A 17,101-nucleotide genomic window follows, 5' to 3' on the forward strand; every position below is an offset into this window, starting at 1 on the left:
AGGAAAGATTTACGCACGTATTTGTGATTGATAGGAAAGATGAGTTACTATTCCTAGGAGAATTCCTTTCCAACATAGACCAGGAAAATTGTATGTATATAAGTAGCAGGAGATCTCATTCCCAACTCATGTGTGTAAAAATTGTGTGGACCATACCAAAGCCCGGCCCAAAATAAGAGCGCGAATCTGCAAAACCCCTGAGATCAAAGTCGGCCACATCATTCATTTAGTCCATATTTAGAGCCCAATCTATCGGACTGAACGAGTAACTCCAATCTTTCTCGGATTGGACAACAAACCTAAAACCCTAAAACAATCTCCTCTTTCTCTCTCTCTCTCTCTCTCTCTCGCTTCCTCTCTGTGCATAGCATTGCGGCCACTTCAGGTACCTTCTCTCTCTGTTTCTCACTCTCTATCTCTCTCTATCTCTCCGAGCTTCTACTCCGATTGAAACCTTCTTCTGTTCGTAATAACAACTGGCCGTAATATAAACTGTATGAAAGTTCGCTCTTTTCCCGATATATAAATTTCACGATGACTCGCTGAATTGAATAGAATTCTATGCAATTTGTTGAAATTTTGGACGCCATGTATCTCACGGATCTCGGATTCAGATAAAGTTCTAAACTTTTTCCCGAGAAATCCGTCCGATTTGTCGAATTAAAGCTTATAATCATTGTTTGATGATAGATGCTTAATGTGTATCCCTGCATCGGTTTCCCGATAGCAAAATTACGTCTTTTTTCTGTTTGGATTTTCTTTGGAGGCACAGGTGCTGGTGGTTTTTATCCTGGGAGAATGAATCGTTAAACGTGTGCCATGTTTTCTTAGTATTTGTTTGATTAATGGTTTAAGTTGGCTGTTTGGATTTTGATGTTTTGTTATCCGACTTCAATTGTGACAACAAGGACATTTTGTGGTTCAGGTGACTGTTGCATTGTGCGGGGCAGCTGAAGTTTCGAATCGAACATGTCGAATTTTGCAAAACCGGAAAATGCCTTGAAGCGAGCCGAAGGTGAGTCACTGCTGATTTATGGCTTCTTAGCTAAATATGAATGTCTGATTGTTTAGTTTACTAAGTTTTTATTACTCATTTGATTGTATAGTTTCTGAAGTTGCTGTAACCCTTTATTGTTAACATGTGTCTGTTTCTTTATACAATAGTGCTTGGGATATTCATTGAACAAGTTAATTGCATATCAATTTTATGCCTTAATCATTGCCCCTTTTATCTGAATCTGAATTGACAATTATAATGTGTCGCTGCAGAGTTGATCAATGTTGGGCAAAAGCAGGATGCATTACAATCGCTTCATGATCTTATCACCTCAAAGAGATATAGAGCATGGCAAAAACCACTGGAAAGGATTATGTTCAAATATGTAGAGCTTTGCGTTGACTTGCGTAAGGGTAGATTTGCCAAGGATGGTCTGATTCAGTACCGCATAATATGTCAACAAGTTAATGTCAGTTCCTTGGAAGAGGTGATCAAGCATTTCATGCATCTATCAACTGAGAAAGCTGAGCAGGCTCGTACTCAGGCTCAAGCCCTGGAAGAAGCACTTGATGTCGATGACCTTGAAGCAGATAAAAGGCCAGAAGATCTGATGCTGAGCTATGTCAGTGGTGAGAAAGGAAAAGATAGATCAGATCGTGAAGTTGTTACCCCTTGGTTCAAGTTTCTGTGGGAGACCTACAGAACTGTGCTGGAGATCTTACGTAATAACTCAAAGTTGGAGGCTCTTTATGCGGTATTGTAATTCTTGCCCAGAACAAAAATTTTTAATTTGACTGCTTTAGTCATTCTGCTCTTTAAGAATATTCGTCCATAAGATATAAAGACTTTAGCAGTTCAAATCACTCAGCAGTTAAAGAAGGCATTTGTAGATTATCGAGTGTTCTCCAAGGTTCTAGTACTTTACTTCATAATCTTAGCATTAAAAACAACTCACTAAGATTCTATTACTTATAACTGCCTTTGAGAGGATTTGCATTGTTTTTGGCTCGTTTATTGTACTGAGTAATTTGTTGAGATTTAGGTGAATTTGCGTAAAAGCCTTGTTCTTGCTTCGAAGGCCTTGCAAAGGGTCCATTATTTGACCCTTTCTCATTAGAGTTGGAAGGATATAATTCATAGCTTTGCTGTATACCTGGGTTTTGTTTTAGATAACTTCTGTTACAGAAAAATTAATGTTGCCATTTCTGTTTGAGTTTTCCACCTCATGGACCTAGCAGCACACTGCCAATCTTGTTTTCTGCTATTATCATCTAAAACATCATTAATAATGATATATATTCCATATTCGAGTTTAATCATGGTATACTTTTGTGGTTTGTGTCGAACAGAAGTATACAATTTGCTTTATTGTAATATTTAAGAATTCTATTTCATAGAAGAAACTATGGTGTCTGATTGAAATCTTTAATCTTTAGATGACGGCACATCGAGCCTTCCAGTTCTGCAAGCAATACAAGCGGACGACAGAGTTCCGCAGGTTATGTGAAATCATCAGGAATCATTTAGCGAATCTGAATAAATATAGAGATCAAAGAGACCGACCTGACCTATCTGCACCTGAGAGCTTGCAGCTGTATCTGGATACAAGATTTGAGCAGCTGAAGATAGCTACTGAACTTGAATTGTGGCAGGTGTCTGATTTTATTTTTTCTGATGTTTTTATTATTATTTTTTATGTGTGAATTCTGTCAACAAATTTGCAAAATCTGTCAATCTGCTTTTGAATTCTGTCTATTTCTCACATTACGTTTTTCCTGATGGTATCTGCAGGAAGCATTTCGTTCTGTTGAAGATATTCATGGATTGATGTGCATGGTTAAGAAAACCCCCAAAGCATCCTTGATGGTGGTTTACTATGCCAAGCTAACAGAAATTTTCTGGATTTCAGCTAGCCACCTTAATCATGCTTATGCATGGTTAAAGCTGTTTACACTTCAAAAAAGCTTTAACAAGAACTTAAGCCAGAAGGATTTGCAGTTGATAGCATCATCTGTTGTCCTGGCTGCACTTTCAGTTGCCCCCTATGATCAAACACGTGCTGCATCACATTTGGAATTTGAAAATGAGAAAGAGCGCAATTTGAGGATGGCTAATCTAATCGGGTTTAATCTTGAACCCAAGCTTGACAGAGGAGATGTGGTATTGTCATTTTATTCATTGTTTTTCTTTTGATTCCATCTTTTAATGGGTTTTCCATTCTGACAATCTGTTTTGTGTCCAGCTTTCAAGATCATCTCTTCTCTCTGAACTGGTAAGTTTGCCATGGTCTGTTTTATGGTTATTTACTGTTATTCTTGAGCTTTAATCCTTTTGCTTGTGATGAACATTAACAATTATAAATTTTCTAAATAGACACAACTTTTCTTGTACTTTGTGACCAGATTTTCAATTTGCTGGTTAGGTAACATTAATAATAGAGTAAAGGAAGTATATGCATAGCTTTCTTTTCAAATTTGAATAGCTTAATTTTGCTTAGTGGTGCTCTGTCCTTTTCATAATGTGTACCACAGTTTGTCCCTTGTCCCAAAATGAGTCTTTCTTATGGTCAAAGAAATACAAATTTTTATTTCCCATTACCCCTTAGAGGTTATATGAAATCCTACTGTAATATGTGATTTTCAAACTGTGACAATCATTTTGGGGTGGAGTTTTCTTTTGAGATCGATGATGAAAAATGTCCCTTAAGTTTTTGTATCAATCAATATTCAGGGATATGCATTTGCTGACGACAAATCAAATTGGATTTTACATGTTTGAAATGTTTCTAAATGTGCAAGTGTTATTATGCAGCTTAGGAATTTATTTATTTATTTCGGTGTTGTTTTCAGGTCTCCAAAGGTGTGTTGAGCTGTGCAACCCAGGAAGTTAAAGATCTTTACCATCTCCTGGAGCATGAATTTTTACCTCTAAATCTTGCTGTAAAGATGCAACCATTGTTGGCCAAAATCTCAAAAGTTGGGGGGAAGCTGTCTTCGGCTTCTTCTGTTCCAGAAGTGCAACTGTCTCAGTATGTTCCAGCCCTTGAAAAGCTTGGTACTCTGAGGTTGCTCCAGCAGGTGGGTTGAGTTTTTGGTTTCTTATTCATTCAGAGTTGTACATTTTAGTTCATTTAAATCTATAACAGAGTTGATGATTCTTCCCTCTACGCTATTCAGGTTTCGCAGGTGTATCAGACACTGAAGATTGAATGTTTATCTTCGATGATACCATTTTATGACTTTTCTGTTGTTGAGAAGATTTATGTGGATGCTGTTAAACATAACTTTATAGCTATGAAAGTTGACCATATGAAGGGGGTTATGTTGTTTGGTAACTTGGTAAGTTAGAGCTTGAATTCTCTGCATTTATAATTTTTGATGTTGATGTTGTACAAGTCACAATTTGACTGTCTTCTCTTGCAAACTTTTTCAGGGTTTGGAGTCTGACGGGCTTCGAGATCACCTGACTAATCTTGCTGAGTCTTTAAATGAGGGAAGGGCTATGATGTACCCTCCTCTAAAGGGAGCATCAAAGCTAGGTGAAATTCTGCCTACTCTAGCAGATACTGTTGATAAGGAACATAAAAGGCTTCTTGCTAGGAAATCAATCATTGAGAAAAGGAAGGAAGAACAAGAACGTCAACTTCTGGAAATGGTATGCCTGCATATACTTTTGAGTTGCAATTGATAATAGTCTGGAAATGGACGGAACTTAGACTAAGCTTTCAATTTTCCTTTTTTAGGAACGTGAGGAAGAGTCTAGGAGGCTCAAACTACAGAAAATAACTGAAGAAGCAGAGCAGAAGAGGCTTGCAAGTGAATATGAACAAAGGAAGAATCAAAGGATACTAAAGGAAATAGAGGAGAGAGAACTTGAAGAAGCACAGGCGCTCCTTCTGGAAGCACGCAGTAGAAAGAAGGGAAAGAAGCCACTTTTGGAAGGAGTGAGTGAAAGATGTCTTATTTAAGTACGGTTTTGATGGAAGACCCCATCTTATCAGTATCTAATGAGTTTTATATTTATACAGGAAAAGGTGACTAAGCAATCTCTAATGGAGTTGGCCCTGAGTGAACAGCTCAGGGAAAGGCAAGAAATGGAGAAGAAATTACTAAAACTTGCTAGAACAATGGATTACTTGGAAAGAGCAAAAAGAGAAGAGTCTGCTCCGCTGATTGAAGCTGCCTATCAACAACGTTTAGTGGAAGAGAGGGTGCTTCATGAACGTAATCAACAGGTATATATAACAGTTACATTTCCCATTCTTTCCCCTTACAATTCATGTTGATTTTTTTCCCTTTGCCTTGTATGCTAGCCGTAATTCATTATTGTGCTTTGCAGCTGGAAGTTGAGCTGAGCCAACAGCGACATGAAGGAGATCTGAAGGAGAAGAATAGGCTAGCGCGGATGTTGGAGAATAAGGTGAGTTTGCAATTTTACCTGACCGAACAAATTACACTTTTATTTGCATTTTCACACAAAGATTTCTGTCTAGAATGTATACACCGCCCTAAAACATGTGCATGTTCTGATTCCTGGGGAAAGCAATAACATATGCATGCACAGAACCACTAACACTATCATCAAACTATAAATGTTTCTATCCCAATGCTTCCAAACAATAGGTTCATACAACTCTTTCTGGTCACTTGTGTTATCATGACGTGTTCATTCACAAGTATGGTAGATGCTGAGAAACAATGAATCTTTTTTCTCTTTGGTAGATGAGCTTCCAGGAAAGGGTGTTGCATCGTAGGCAGTCAGAATATGACAGACGGACGGCAGAGAGAGAGGAACAAATCAGTCAAATGATTCAGGCCAGGAAACATGAGAGGGAGGCAAAGAGGAAGAAAATATTCTATGTGCGATCTGAAGAGGAAAGGCTAAGAAAGCTGCATGAAGAAGAGGAAGCGCACAAGCGTGAAGGTATGTGTTCTTACAAAAAATTTAGTCTATCCAGCTTTTTGTGAGCACTAGAGCATCTTCTCTGTGTGGATTACGAAATTAATTTCATTTGAGATGATTTTATCATTTCTTTGGAAAACATGAAGTGAAGTATTGTTCTCCCTGCTTATGGCTATTTCTGATTCCTGCAATTCTTCTATTAGTTTTTCAAGCTTTTTGAATAATTTTCCTTTATAATTCTTACCCTTACTGTCTTCTTGTTTTTGTCTTCTGATGTTCATCAACCATTGCTGCTTTGAACCATGCAGAAGCCGAAAGGAAAAGGAAAGAAGAAGCTGAGCGCAGGGCAAAACTGGATGAGATTGCTGAAAAGCAGAGGCAAAGAGAGAGGGAATTAGAAGAAAAAGAAAGGCTGCGGAAAGAAGCACTTTTGGGAAGACCAGCTGAGCTTCCTAGGCCTGCTGAGCCTCGTCCAGTTGAGCCTGCAGTTGCTGCTCCTGCTGCTGCTGCTGCCGCCGCCGCACCAGCCCCTGGGAAATACGTGCCTAGGTTTCGGCGAGGAGGAACTGAACCCTCTGCACAGACTCCTCCAGATCTTGATCGTAGGGCAAGTAGGCCAGATGACCGCCCACCCCCATCAAGTGATAGGTGGCGCAGTGATGAGCGAAGACCCCCCACCTTTGGTGGCTCAAAATCTAGTTGGTCCTCATCCAGGGTTCCATCCCGTGGGTCGGAGCGCTAATCATATATAGAGGTTTTTTGTGGCATTGCTTGATCCTGGGGCAATTTTGATTATGATTAAGCTGGTAATGTTCCGGGTGAACTAAGAAGATTATTATTCTTATTTAAGTACTGAAAGACCTAGTGGAGCTGCTGTTACTCTTTGCTTTTAGTTTATCTTCTTTTTCCCCTGTTTCGTTTCCATCTTGCTGAGTGTCTTCTCATGGAATGCTCTTTGTAATCTTCAAAGTTTAGACTTGGAAGTTAGTTTGGTTCCCTCCCATTCCCATACTTGTCTTCCACATTCATTTCTATTTCTGTGCATGCTTACATACAAAGTAGTGGTAGCTTCTCAAAGGTGATTTCCAGCGGTTCCTGTTTGCTAAATTTTCTGTCCTGAATTTCGAATATGAATAGCTTTTGTGTTTCAACGTTTATAAGAGTAGTTTGATTCCAACTGCAAATCTGAGGGCTTCAAAAGGTTTATTTTTTCAATTTTATGAGGACACTTCAAAAGATTTGTATTTTTTTCTTTCTTGGAACTATTATTTTTGCCCTTTAGAAATATGAAAACTAAAATTAAGAACAATTCATCTCTCTCCCATCCTTGGAACTCAATCTGATACGTGCCTGCCAACGAGCCTTGAAAGCTCACTTGTAGGTTAATTACGAAATGAAGATCTATTTGATCATGATACTAGAACACCACAAAAGTAATCATCCAATAATTCAATGACTCATATAAAGCATGCTAAGAAAAGCAAATAATTTTCAAAAATTACTAGTTAAACAAATTTATTGTGTACAAACAGGTTACTTGTGTTTGATATTGACCCACCGCATTTAGTATTTGTGTTAACAAATCATGGTATCCTCATTGCAAATATAGGTTAAGTCAGTGGATTAAAGCAGTGCTTGATATTGACCCACCGCATTTAGTCTTTGTGTTAACAAATCATGTTATCCTCATTGCAAATATAGGTTAAGTTGATTAAGGCAGTGGGTCCTCTCCATTGCACTTAAGTTCAAATTCCCTCCTCTTACATTAATGTAGTTTTTTTAGATATATACATTAATGTAGTTTAAAATATTGCATTCGTAAATAAAAAATATTTAAAAAATAATGTTTTCCATGTTAATTATTTTTACTTTTTATTTTTTATAAGGGAAACGGAAGAGTTTGGAAAGGATGGGGTGATGAAAAAGGTTTCTTTTTTCTCAAAAAATAAAAATACATACATATAGGTTTTAAAGAAGAAAAAAAATTCAAGAGCAAATTCAGTTTACAAAATTAGGGATTGCAACTTTTTCTTTTCCTTTTTTATTTTAAATTTTATAGTTAACCCGACCTCGCACCTTCCTCTCTTTTTCGCCTCCTAACAGCTAAACCCTCCTTGAACCCTCCCATCCCCAGTCTTTACCAATTCGCTTTACCTAGACTTACTGATTTTTCAGCTGAAAATGAGTTCGTTCGCTGTGAAATTTGCCAAGTTTATGAGAGTCTCTATTCCTTCCTCGCCCAACCCAACACTTGGTTCTCTCTCTGTCTCTCTCCTCCATAAATTTATTTTGTTTTTGTACGTATGACATGAATGTGTTATTTGCGGTGCTCATTTCTGATATCTCATTCGGTTTAACATTGTTGTTTTTTTCATGGGTTGAGTTCAAACGCCTTTTAAATGGAACCACACATTCAAGTTTCTACAAAATTAAATGATCTCGTCGGTCAGTTGAACTTTTAAATTCCAGATATGGGTTTAGTCCAGAAAAGGCTTTTTGGATAACAGGTTGCATAGAATTCAGCATGGTTTACATGTTATTTCTTAGAACAATTTTCTCAAATAGTGATGGGCATGCCAAGAATCTGAACAATGAAATTTAGTGTGCCATTTTTATGTTGATTTTTGACCTTTATTACAGCAGTGAGTGTGCAAAGAAGCTCAAAGTTGTGGTGCTCCAGCACCTCATCTGACATTAGCAATGATGAGACAAAGAAAACTGAGGCAAAAGATGATTTTGACGAAATTTTGGGTGAGAAGAAAGATTCGCATTTTCAAGCCCAAGGTGTGGATCCCAGGAGGGGCTGGGGATTTCGCGGTGTGCACAAGGTATTTCATATGTAGTTTCAATAGAACAAAAGTTGTAACTTTTACCCATTTGGATGTTAGAGTTTTCATGTGTGTAAATGTACCTTCACATAACAAAATTACAAATGCAAGTGCATCATGTATTATTGTACATATATAAGCCTAACAAAACCTGTTGGTTCCATTAGGGATGTTAGGACACGGAAACAACATAAATCACCAGAGCGAGTAATCTTTCCTCTATTTTTTTTTAAAATCAGCAATCAATCAGTTGTGTAGGGATATCCTTCTTCCATATGTTTTGTCATATGTTTATGCTAGGCTATGCTTAATTTATACAGGCAATTATCTGCGGTAAAGTTGGGCAAGCCCCTGTGCAGAAGATCTTGAGGAATGGCCGGACTGTAACCATCTTCACAGTTGGGACCGGGGGCATGTATGACCAAAGAATAGAGGGTGCAAAGGACTTGCCAAGACCCGCTCAATGGCATCGAATTGCTGTGCATAATGAAGCACTTGGGGCTTATGCGGTTAAACAACTTTTTAAGAAGTATGTGTCCATTTTTTAGGATGAGTGAAGTTTCTGTATATTGTCTCTCTAATGGTTGAAGGTTAACTGCAGTTCATCAATTTATGTGGAGGGTGACATTGAAACCAGAGTTTACAATGACAGCATCAATGGTGAAGTTAAGAATATTCCAGAGATATGTGTTCGTTACGATGGTATAAATACCAGCATTACAGTTTGACTTTGTTCTAAATGTTTATTTTTTAAGTCGTAATTTTTCATTCTGCAGTGTTTTTGGATTGACTTGTGTATATTACATGACTTTGCTTCGTTAATATTTATGTTCCAATGTTCTGTTGCTATGAGATAACTTGGGAGGATACATTAATTTAGCATAGAACATTGTCATGTCTGAATTTCATAGATTTAAAGGTTTTGTTGATGGGTGAATAAACATGGGAATGAAGATTCATATTTGTGACCCTGTTCTGCATCAGTAGAAAAAGTGCCGACAAGGCGAATACAAGTTGAAAGGATAAATATCAATATTTAGTATGCCTTGAAAGGACCACCCCATCCCTCCAACCCTTCAAAAAGAAGAAAAGAAAATAGAACTCTGTCATGTTCATGGTATTTTGTTCAACGATTGTCTTGCTATAATGATAACGTGAAACTACTTATATAGTGTGATTTACCCTGCAGGGAAGATTCGTCTTATAAAGACTGGAGAAAGCATCAGCAGTATATCCTTGGATGATCTGCGTAAGTTCCTTCCTTCTACTTTTTATAGTATCTGCAGCTAATGACATGACCCCTTAGTAAATAGTAATGTACTCCCTTGCTATCCCAATCGTGAGACTTCCATACGAAACTAACATTACATGCAATACCATCGTTACCTCTGTGCTGCACAAAGTATTTCAGACAAAAACACCTTAGTTGTTTGAGTTTATACCATTTCCTTTTTTGACATTTATGTTTTGATCAATGTGCTCATTTGTTACTTGCAGGAGAAGAATTGGTTTAGCGAACAGTTGATTGGCACATCATGGAAAACACTTAGCCCTGGAAAGGAAGAGTAGCTCAAGCCACTTTTGTAGGAAGCATATGCTATATTTTCTTGTCTGGTTGTAAGTTATAATCTAGCAAAGAAAAATGCTTGAGTTTTGTTTTTCAATGTGTTGATATATCACCCAGTTTTCATTCTTCTCTTTCTTTCCCCAGTGAATGAAGTCATTTACCCTTCCCTCTCTTCTGGAGAAGGGGGGGTACTTAACAACTGAGATCAATGTGTAAAGACTATTTGATGTTCTTAATCCTATAAAATGAAGTCATTATTTCCTTTAGTATTATTAATCATATGTTGATTGTCTTCAAATTAAAAGTGGTTTCCTTGTGCCTGCCCTGTTTCAAATTTTATTCATAGGTGTTTAGTGTTCAACAGTTAATTAACCAGAGTGGTTTGTGGTTGGTTTGGTGGGGGCTGGGAATAAACCACTTTTTCCTTAAGACAAATGATCGTAACGTTGGCTTGATCTCTTTACAATATAAGATATAATTTGCAGCAGACTACTGCATCTAGCAACTTTATAGGACGACACATGGCCGTCAAGAACCATAGTATATAGTAAGGGTATATTTTGGATTAAAGATTTTCGGTTCTTATTAAATTGGCTTTAAATGTGGACCAATAAATTGATGTAAGATAGGGGTCATGGCTTACATATTTGTCTACCTTGTGTGCTACTTTATGTTCTTAATTATAAATTTCTCAAAATAGCATTATACTATTAGAACTTTGTGCTTTGCTTTATCCCAAAATGTACGTTTCTTTATACTATTAGAACTTCGGCCACTTTGGGAAATGAGTGCCCCACTGCCCCCTCGAAAGGCAAATGAAACCTAGAAACTTCCTTCAAAATCGAAAGTGGGATATGCTAACCCAATTGTTCCTCACCACGAGTTGGCTTGGAGATCAATTAATCTAATTTGATCTTAACCTTGCCTTCTCTCTTTCTTTGCTTTCCATATTACTTGACACTTGGCTCTTTCCTCTCTGGTTGATGAATGCAAATGGCATGGTGGAGCAAATCTAGATACAATAATACAATACAATATATGAGATTCCAATGGGTGAAAACCAGCTAATTAGCTCCATCTTTCATGGCTGCCAATAAACTTAATAATATAATTCTTTTGGGTAATTAAGATTTGTATATTCATTGTCATTTCTTAATCTCTCCGTCCAAATCTTATACACTAACACCTGTTGGCCACACCTTTGTTGATTATTATTATTCATTCACAAAAAAGGAACTTCATTTTCATACCAACGTTCTACTATATGTTTTTTTTATACAAGCAATATTGGAAGAGGGGAGAATCGAATCGAGGATATCAAGTGCAGGGGTAAATATATTTAAAATAAATCTTTATCTTTTAATATTTTTTCTATTTTAATTAGATTATTTACTTCTTTTTTATTTTTTTATTTTAAGAAAGAGAATTTGCTTGATCCTCTTCGTATCGCAAATACTAATAATTAGCAAAAAAATTTGCTTGAATTAATAATTAAAGGGTATTTTAAGAATAATGGTGGGTGGAAAGATAGGATTGTGTTTTTTCAAATTTATATGGTGGATGGGAAGATAAGGTGAGCGGAGAAATATGACAGGCAGTAGAAATAGCAACACTCTGTAAGTTCCCATATTGATTAACTAATTCTGTGGTTTTTTTTGTATAAATAGGTACTTAGCTCTAAGCATTTCTTGCTTTCTCTGTCTCCGACTCTGCTAAAGTCAAGATGGTTTCGACATTTTTTGTGCTCATGCTCATGAATATCATCAAAACTGGCCATGTGTCAGCCCTTGGATCTTGCCCAAAATGTGGCAATGTGGAAGTTCCATACCCTTTCAGCACAGATGACACGTGCGGAGACTCAAGGTACAAAATCTACTGCAACAACAGCAACAATGGCAATAGCATTCTTGAGTTCAAGTCAGCTGAAGGGTTTTACTACAAGATCCTCAGCATTGACCCAAGTGCTCAGAGGCTCATCATAAGCCCACCTGATCTGGTACAAGATGGTGACACGTGTCAAACTTCTGATTTCTCTCTTCAAGGCTTGAGGCTTGATGAACACTTGCCCTTCAATGTGTCCACTCGCAACACAGTCATCTTGCTCAATTGCTCTGACAATCTGCTTCGATCTCCACTCAACTGTACCTCAAATAGCCTCTGTAGGGTTTTTCAGGACAAAATGTTGGAGGGCAAAAACAATGCATGCAAAGGTGGCCTCTGCTGCCATTACTTGAAAGATTCACATATGACTTCATATGTGATTAGGGTTAGGGTTGGAGGCTGCACTGCTTATACTTCTGTGGTTGATATTCGACCCGAAGATCCTGTTGAGAAATGGAGCTATGGCATTGAGCTGCAATGGCTGCCTCCGAATTAACCGAGTTGAGTTTGTTGGGTGTGCTTATGGAAGAGGAGATTAGAATCTAATAAATGTTATTAGTATCTATGCATTTCTTTGCAACCTAATGTAACAAAGTTGTTTTCTTTCTCTTGGTCTTCAGCTGCTTTCTGTGGTTCATGTTTAATTTTGTTCTGATTGTTGGTTTAGTAAATTCTGGCCTTGTATTATGAATTTAATAGTTGTGAACTCTTGTGTGCTTAGGAAGGAGCTTGTTTGTAGAAATAACAGCGATTTGAGCAACCAGAAGAGAGACATTGGTGCCAACATTATTCTAGTTCTATTAAAAATAAATTTTTGATAAAAATATATGCAAAAGGGTGTTCATTTTCTAAGAAGGGCTGCACCTATTGTGACCCCTCAAATTACTCATCTCACCCTCTGAAATTACTTAAAAGTTACACCGACTTAGTTTAAGTCCTATTATTTCTTTACATTTGTTGATGGTGATTGACCTCCTCAAATAGCCTCCTCACTTTAAACTCCTCGTTATAGCCTCCACGCAATTTCAAATACATTCCTCATTAAACATAGAGTAATATGCTATCGGAATAATAAAGAATGAATTAGGTAACACACAAGAGCATAATAATATGGAAGAAGTGGCAAACCGGGTCAAACCAGATTTCGTAGACAATTGCAAAATAAAAAGATTATATATTCAATTGTTCTAACAAAATAAAATAGAGGGAACACCAATGAGTTAGAGTTAGATCGCGTGCTGTTGCTAATTTCCAACTGAACTCAAGTGAACAGCTACACCAAAAGTATTACGCAAACCTTCGATTTACTTACAAATTAAAGCTGTTAGTGATGATAACACCTCTGCCCTCAGTCAGTCAGTCAGTCAGTCCAACAGCTGAGCACAAACCAGAACCGACACAAACTTTTGAAACTGCAAAACACCTACTTACTCTGCATACCTCAACTTCATTTCTTACACACATCTATAATAGTCACCACCTAAAAAAGGAAAACCAAGCATATGCTCACACTGCCAGAGAAAAAATACAACAGAATATGCAATCAGTTAAATTACTACAAGATCACCGTGGGTGAGCTCAGTCTTTTTCCTTCCATGGCGTCTTTCTTGTTCCGACACTTGGCACAAAGAAAGAGACCTTCCCATGGCTTTGATGCTGGAGAGAAAAAAGGCCCAGAATTTACTGATAAACCTTCTACTGGAGGCTGATCCACTTGGCAGACTGCACATCGGAAAAGACCAGAATTTGCATCCAGAGTAGAATCCTTACCCAACCTGCATTTCCGTCAAGAAAAGAAAGAAAGAAAGGCTATACTCAAGCTAGCAATACTGTCTTATCAATTACATAATAAACTATGCTGCACATACCTTTCAGCGAGCATTGCTGAACCTTCTTCAAACAACTCCTCCACAACTCCAACAGAAGAAAGCTTATTTCTTTTGCTCACAGAATTCCGAGTTTTCTTCCCAAAGATAAGCGAAGCAAGGATGTTTTGTTTCTTCATTGGCGTTGGAGGCAAGACAGGGTGGTCTGAAGGGATTATGTCAACAACTAGGCAGGTTGTATCATCCTTGAGACCCCTTGACCTCAGAGCCTCCTAAAGTAGAACAAAGAAAATTGGACAAAATCAGTAAAATCAGACTTATTTTCTTGGCCTGTACATAAAGTTTGCATCTCAGGCATTACCTTAACGACCAGCTTTGCAGCAAGCTCTGCAGGCAATCCCCGACAAGACTTGGCAGCCAAATCAGAAGACAAAGCATCCCAGATGCCATCAGAAGCTATTATAAGTCTTCCACCAGCATTTGAAAGCTACATAACCAGGAAAGAAAAAAGGTATTGAGCATTAAAATGTTGTAATAAAAGAAAGAAAAGTAAACAGAACCATTGTCAATAGCAGTATGAAGTTACCTTCACTTGCTTGACATGGGGTATTGGGACGATGAATTCTCCCACATCTGTGTCACCAATTGACCTAGAAAGGCATAATCCACCAGGCCAGCAGCGCAGGGGACCAACCTGTGAACCAAGTAAAAATACAAAATTTAGACCTTCAAAGATATGTTTCCCATTGAGATGTCTTTCAGTTTACAAGTTAGAACGATAAACAAAATAAGCTATCCTATACCTCACTGCCCCCGAAAACATTGAGCCTCCCTACTTCACCACCACTGGCAGTGACACGCGCCCTCTCTTCTTCATTTTCTTCCAGCCTGTGATCAACAGTCAAGAGTGAAACAACGCCACCCTGGGTGTCCAATATGCATCTAGAATCCCCAACAGATGCAACAGTCACAGTCCAACCGTCAATCACAACAAATGTCACAGTTGTACCAGAAGTTTCCCCTGAGGTTATATTACACCATAAAGCTCAGAAAAACAAAAGCAAACGAAAAGAAAAGAGAGACATGTTGTAATAATAAAAACAAAAGGTTTGATGTATACCTTTCTGCTGAAATTCTATATCAGTTTTCACAAAACCTGCAACCAGCGCCCGAGGAAGGGCATGAAGCCATTCATCCCTACTGATTCCTTGAGGAATGGCACTCAAAACATTAGCCAATAAATTCTCCTTTGCAAAAATAGCAGCTGATATACCATTATGCCCATCAAAAATCTGGAGATCAAAATTTTCAAATATGTATCAGAGAAAGTATGGGATTGAATTCATGCTCCATTTTGTTGCTGACAAATATACAACAAGAAAGAAAAGTTGATAAACTTGTGATTTCTCTCTTATCACACCATTTCAAACCCAAGAAAAATAAGATTCCACTCCACTGGGCAAAATACAATTATATAAAGAATCCAACCAGAGATCAGTTCTACAAAGACGGAAAATAGGGGTGGGGGAGTACCGCGAAGACAGAGAATGATGTTGACGTATTCGAATGAGTCCTCTGGCAATCTGTTTTTATAAGAAAGCAATCCTCTCCTTTCTTTGCCACAGCAGCCTGCCCATACTTCAAATAAGGTTTCTCAACCTTCTCACTCCTAAGCTCACGACCGATCAGAGTCGCAAGTGGAACAAGAGGAGCTTTCATTCCCGATACTTCAGTCTGGCTCATTTTAGTCTCTGCTGTGACATTCCCAAGACCCAATTGAAGAAAATCTTGTCAGAATTTGATTGCATACATGCACACATGTACTAAAAGCACCTCATATCTCCACCAACTGATTCAAATGATTTACACATCAAAATTAGAATGATCATTAGTTAACACAGCACATGACACTAAAACATAAGTGCTGAAAACAGATACAAAATAAAATAATAATGTTGGAATGCATTAAACGTTTTTTAAGTCCCTTGTGTCAAGGCCTACTGAAACGAAGTAAGCTAGAGACAATTTTGAAAGTAAAAACAAAAACCAATAGAATGCACATAAAAGAACATATATAAAAAGAGTTCTTTTTGGTAGTATAGTTTTAGAAGTTCATACCTTTTATTCTCAAAACCACATTTCACCAAAACCAACCACCCAAATCAAAGCCAAAATCACCTAATAATCTAATTTTTCCAACTTCACTAAACAGTGAAGTAAACTTCAGAAATTAAGAACTTTACAAAATGTGCAAAAAATTGTCTCCTCTAGAAGCCGCAACCCATCAAAAGATCCCAGTAGATAAGTCACACAGAAGTCAACCGAAGCCCCAAATGGATAAACTGAGCTAAACCCCAACTACAGAAAACGATAAAAATTGCAAAAGAAAAAAAAAAGTTTCGAAATGGAAAAATCAGTGGAAATTGGAAATATTTGGGTACCTTAGAATGCACAGATGAAACACAGATAGTGACAGACGGATCTAGCAGGGAGGACCTGACATTGAAGTCCATCTACAGATTCTTCATTGAAATTGAACTCCCACTGGTTGTTCCAAAATAAACCCTAAGAGAGAGAGAGAGAGAGAGAGAGAGAGAGAGTCACTTTTTTTTTTCCTATGATTTGATTGGAAGAAAGGGAGAGATGTGGAAAAAAGGTGCGATTTTTGGGAAAACTTTGTCAAAATGACATTTATGTCCGAATCCTTCGGTGCAGAACTGCATGCATGTACAAAATGACTTAAATAACCTTTTATCGAGTGTCGCTAACGGTTCATATTTTTATTTCTATTTTTTTCGATTTGGATCCCAATGAATGTTATGTAACATCTCACTTCATTTATTTATTTATATCTAGACACACAATTGGACCTCATTTATCTTTAATTATAATAAATAAATAAAAAGCTGATATTATCATTTATCTTAACAAAAAAATAATCCATGTTTACTTATCAGTACTGAAATTGAAAGGCATTGGATAATTCCAATTTCTTCCTCTTGTGTTTACTAACACATGAGTATTGAAATTATTCTAATTCCTTATTTCTATTGCGTTTATTTACACATACGGAAATAAAAATTATGAGAGTTCCATGGTG

The 17,101-nt window shown here is 37.4% G+C and overlaps 4 protein-coding genes across 7 annotated transcripts; 3 read left to right on the forward strand and 1 right to left on the reverse strand.

Moving 5' to 3' along the window:
• Window positions 1-234: 234 nt before the first annotated feature.
• On the forward strand, window positions 235-6,906 carry EIF3A (eukaryotic translation initiation factor 3A). The gene is made up of 14 exons (XM_021965545.2): window positions 235-385; window positions 926-1,015; window positions 1,270-1,751; window positions 2,434-2,649; window positions 2,789-3,157; window positions 3,240-3,269; window positions 3,847-4,074; window positions 4,174-4,335; window positions 4,430-4,651; window positions 4,740-4,940; window positions 5,025-5,231; window positions 5,336-5,416; window positions 5,719-5,920; window positions 6,208-6,906. The coding sequence occupies exons 2-14, from the start codon at window positions 970-972 to the stop codon at window positions 6,639-6,641; spliced, it is 2,880 nt and encodes a 959-aa protein (XP_021821237.2). The 5' UTR covers window positions 235-385; window positions 926-969; the 3' UTR covers window positions 6,642-6,906.
• A 989-nt stretch (window positions 6,907-7,895) lies between these two features.
• MTSSB (mitochondrially targeted single-stranded DNA binding protein) lies at window positions 7,896-10,570 on the forward strand. Of its 2 annotated transcripts, none has more exons than XM_021965553.2 (6): window positions 7,896-8,153; window positions 8,543-8,727; window positions 9,048-9,256; window positions 9,329-9,429; window positions 9,917-9,976; window positions 10,225-10,570. In XM_021965553.2, the coding sequence occupies exons 1-6, from the start codon at window positions 8,081-8,083 to the stop codon at window positions 10,239-10,241; spliced, it is 645 nt and encodes a 214-aa protein (XP_021821245.1). In that variant the 5' UTR covers window positions 7,896-8,080; the 3' UTR covers window positions 10,242-10,570. The 2 variants fall into 2 exon arrangements, with proteins under 2 accessions (XP_021821245.1, XP_021821244.1); XM_021965552.2 differs by having other exon boundaries at window positions 7,898-8,153; window positions 8,540-8,727.
• A 1,447-nt stretch (window positions 10,571-12,017) lies between these two features.
• On the forward strand, window positions 12,018-12,700 carry LOC110762908 (wall-associated receptor kinase-like 20). Its single transcript, XM_021965629.2, has one exon. It carries the CDS (start codon window positions 12,018-12,020, stop codon window positions 12,669-12,671), a length of 654 nt encoding a protein of 217 aa, XP_021821321.1. The 3' UTR covers window positions 12,672-12,700.
• Window positions 12,701-13,317: 617 nt separating this feature from the next.
• Window positions 13,318-16,632, reverse strand: LOC110762892 (Protein phosphatase 2C family protein). Of its 3 annotated transcripts, none has more exons than XM_021965609.2 (8): window positions 16,443-16,632; window positions 15,535-15,752; window positions 15,122-15,293; window positions 14,805-15,022; window positions 14,588-14,695; window positions 14,363-14,488; window positions 14,044-14,273; window positions 13,318-13,950 (listed from the first exon to the last, which is right to left on the reverse strand). In XM_021965609.2, the coding sequence occupies exons 2-8, from the start codon at window positions 15,742-15,744 to the stop codon at window positions 13,731-13,733; spliced, it is 1,284 nt and encodes a 427-aa protein (XP_021821301.2). In that variant the 5' UTR covers window positions 15,745-15,752; window positions 16,443-16,632; the 3' UTR covers window positions 13,318-13,730. The 3 variants fall into 3 exon arrangements, with proteins under 3 accessions (XP_021821301.2, XP_021821303.2, XP_021821300.2); XM_021965611.2 differs by having other exon boundaries at window positions 15,535-15,755; XM_021965608.2 differs by having other exon boundaries at window positions 15,535-15,850.
• Window positions 16,633-17,101: the final 469 nt, after the last annotated feature.

The sequence above is a fragment of the Prunus avium genome, chromosome 6, assembly GCF_965620075.1.
Source record: "Prunus avium chromosome 6, drPruAviu1.hap1.1, whole genome shotgun sequence".
NCBI classification, from domain to species: Eukaryota; Viridiplantae; Streptophyta; class Magnoliopsida; order Rosales; family Rosaceae; genus Prunus; species Prunus avium.

Excerpts from the sequence above, each read along its gene's own strand:
- EIF3A (XM_021965545.2), top strand. The coding sequence starts at position 970 with ATGTCGAATTTTGCAAAACCGGAAAATGCCTTGAAGCGAGCCGAAG. Across the intron at positions 1,016-1,269 it reads TGCCTTGAAGCGAGCCGAAG|AGTTGATCAATGTTGGGCAA; the intron begins GTGAGTCACTGC and ends GTGTCGCTGCAG. Across the intron at positions 2,650-2,788 it reads CTGAACTTGAATTGTGGCAG|GAAGCATTTCGTTCTGTTGA; the intron begins GTGTCTGATTTT and ends TGGTATCTGCAG.
- MTSSB (XM_021965552.2), top strand. The coding sequence starts at position 8,081 with ATGAGTTCGTTCGCTGTGAAATTTGCCAAGTTTATGAGAGTCTCTATT. Across the intron at positions 8,728-9,047 it reads GATTTCGCGGTGTGCACAAG|GCAATTATCTGCGGTAAAGT; the intron begins GTATTTCATATG and ends TAATTTATACAG. Across the intron at positions 9,430-9,916 it reads GATATGTGTTCGTTACGATG|GGAAGATTCGTCTTATAAAG; the intron begins GTATAAATACCA and ends TTTACCCTGCAG.
- LOC110762908 (XM_021965629.2), top strand. The coding sequence starts at position 12,018 with ATGGTTTCGACATTTTTTGTGCTCATGCTCATGAATATCATCAAAACT.
- LOC110762892 (XM_021965609.2), bottom strand. The coding sequence starts at position 15,744 with ATGAGCCAGACTGAAGTATCGGGAATGAAAGCTCCTCTTGTTCCACTT. Across the intron at positions 15,294-15,534 it reads CATCATTCTCTGTCTTCGCG|ATTTTTGATGGGCATAATGG; the intron begins GTACTCCCCCAC and ends TTTGATCTCCAG. Across the intron at positions 15,023-15,121 it reads TATAGAATTTCAGCAGAAAG|GGGAAACTTCTGGTACAACT; the intron begins GTATACATCAAA and ends ATATAACCTCAG.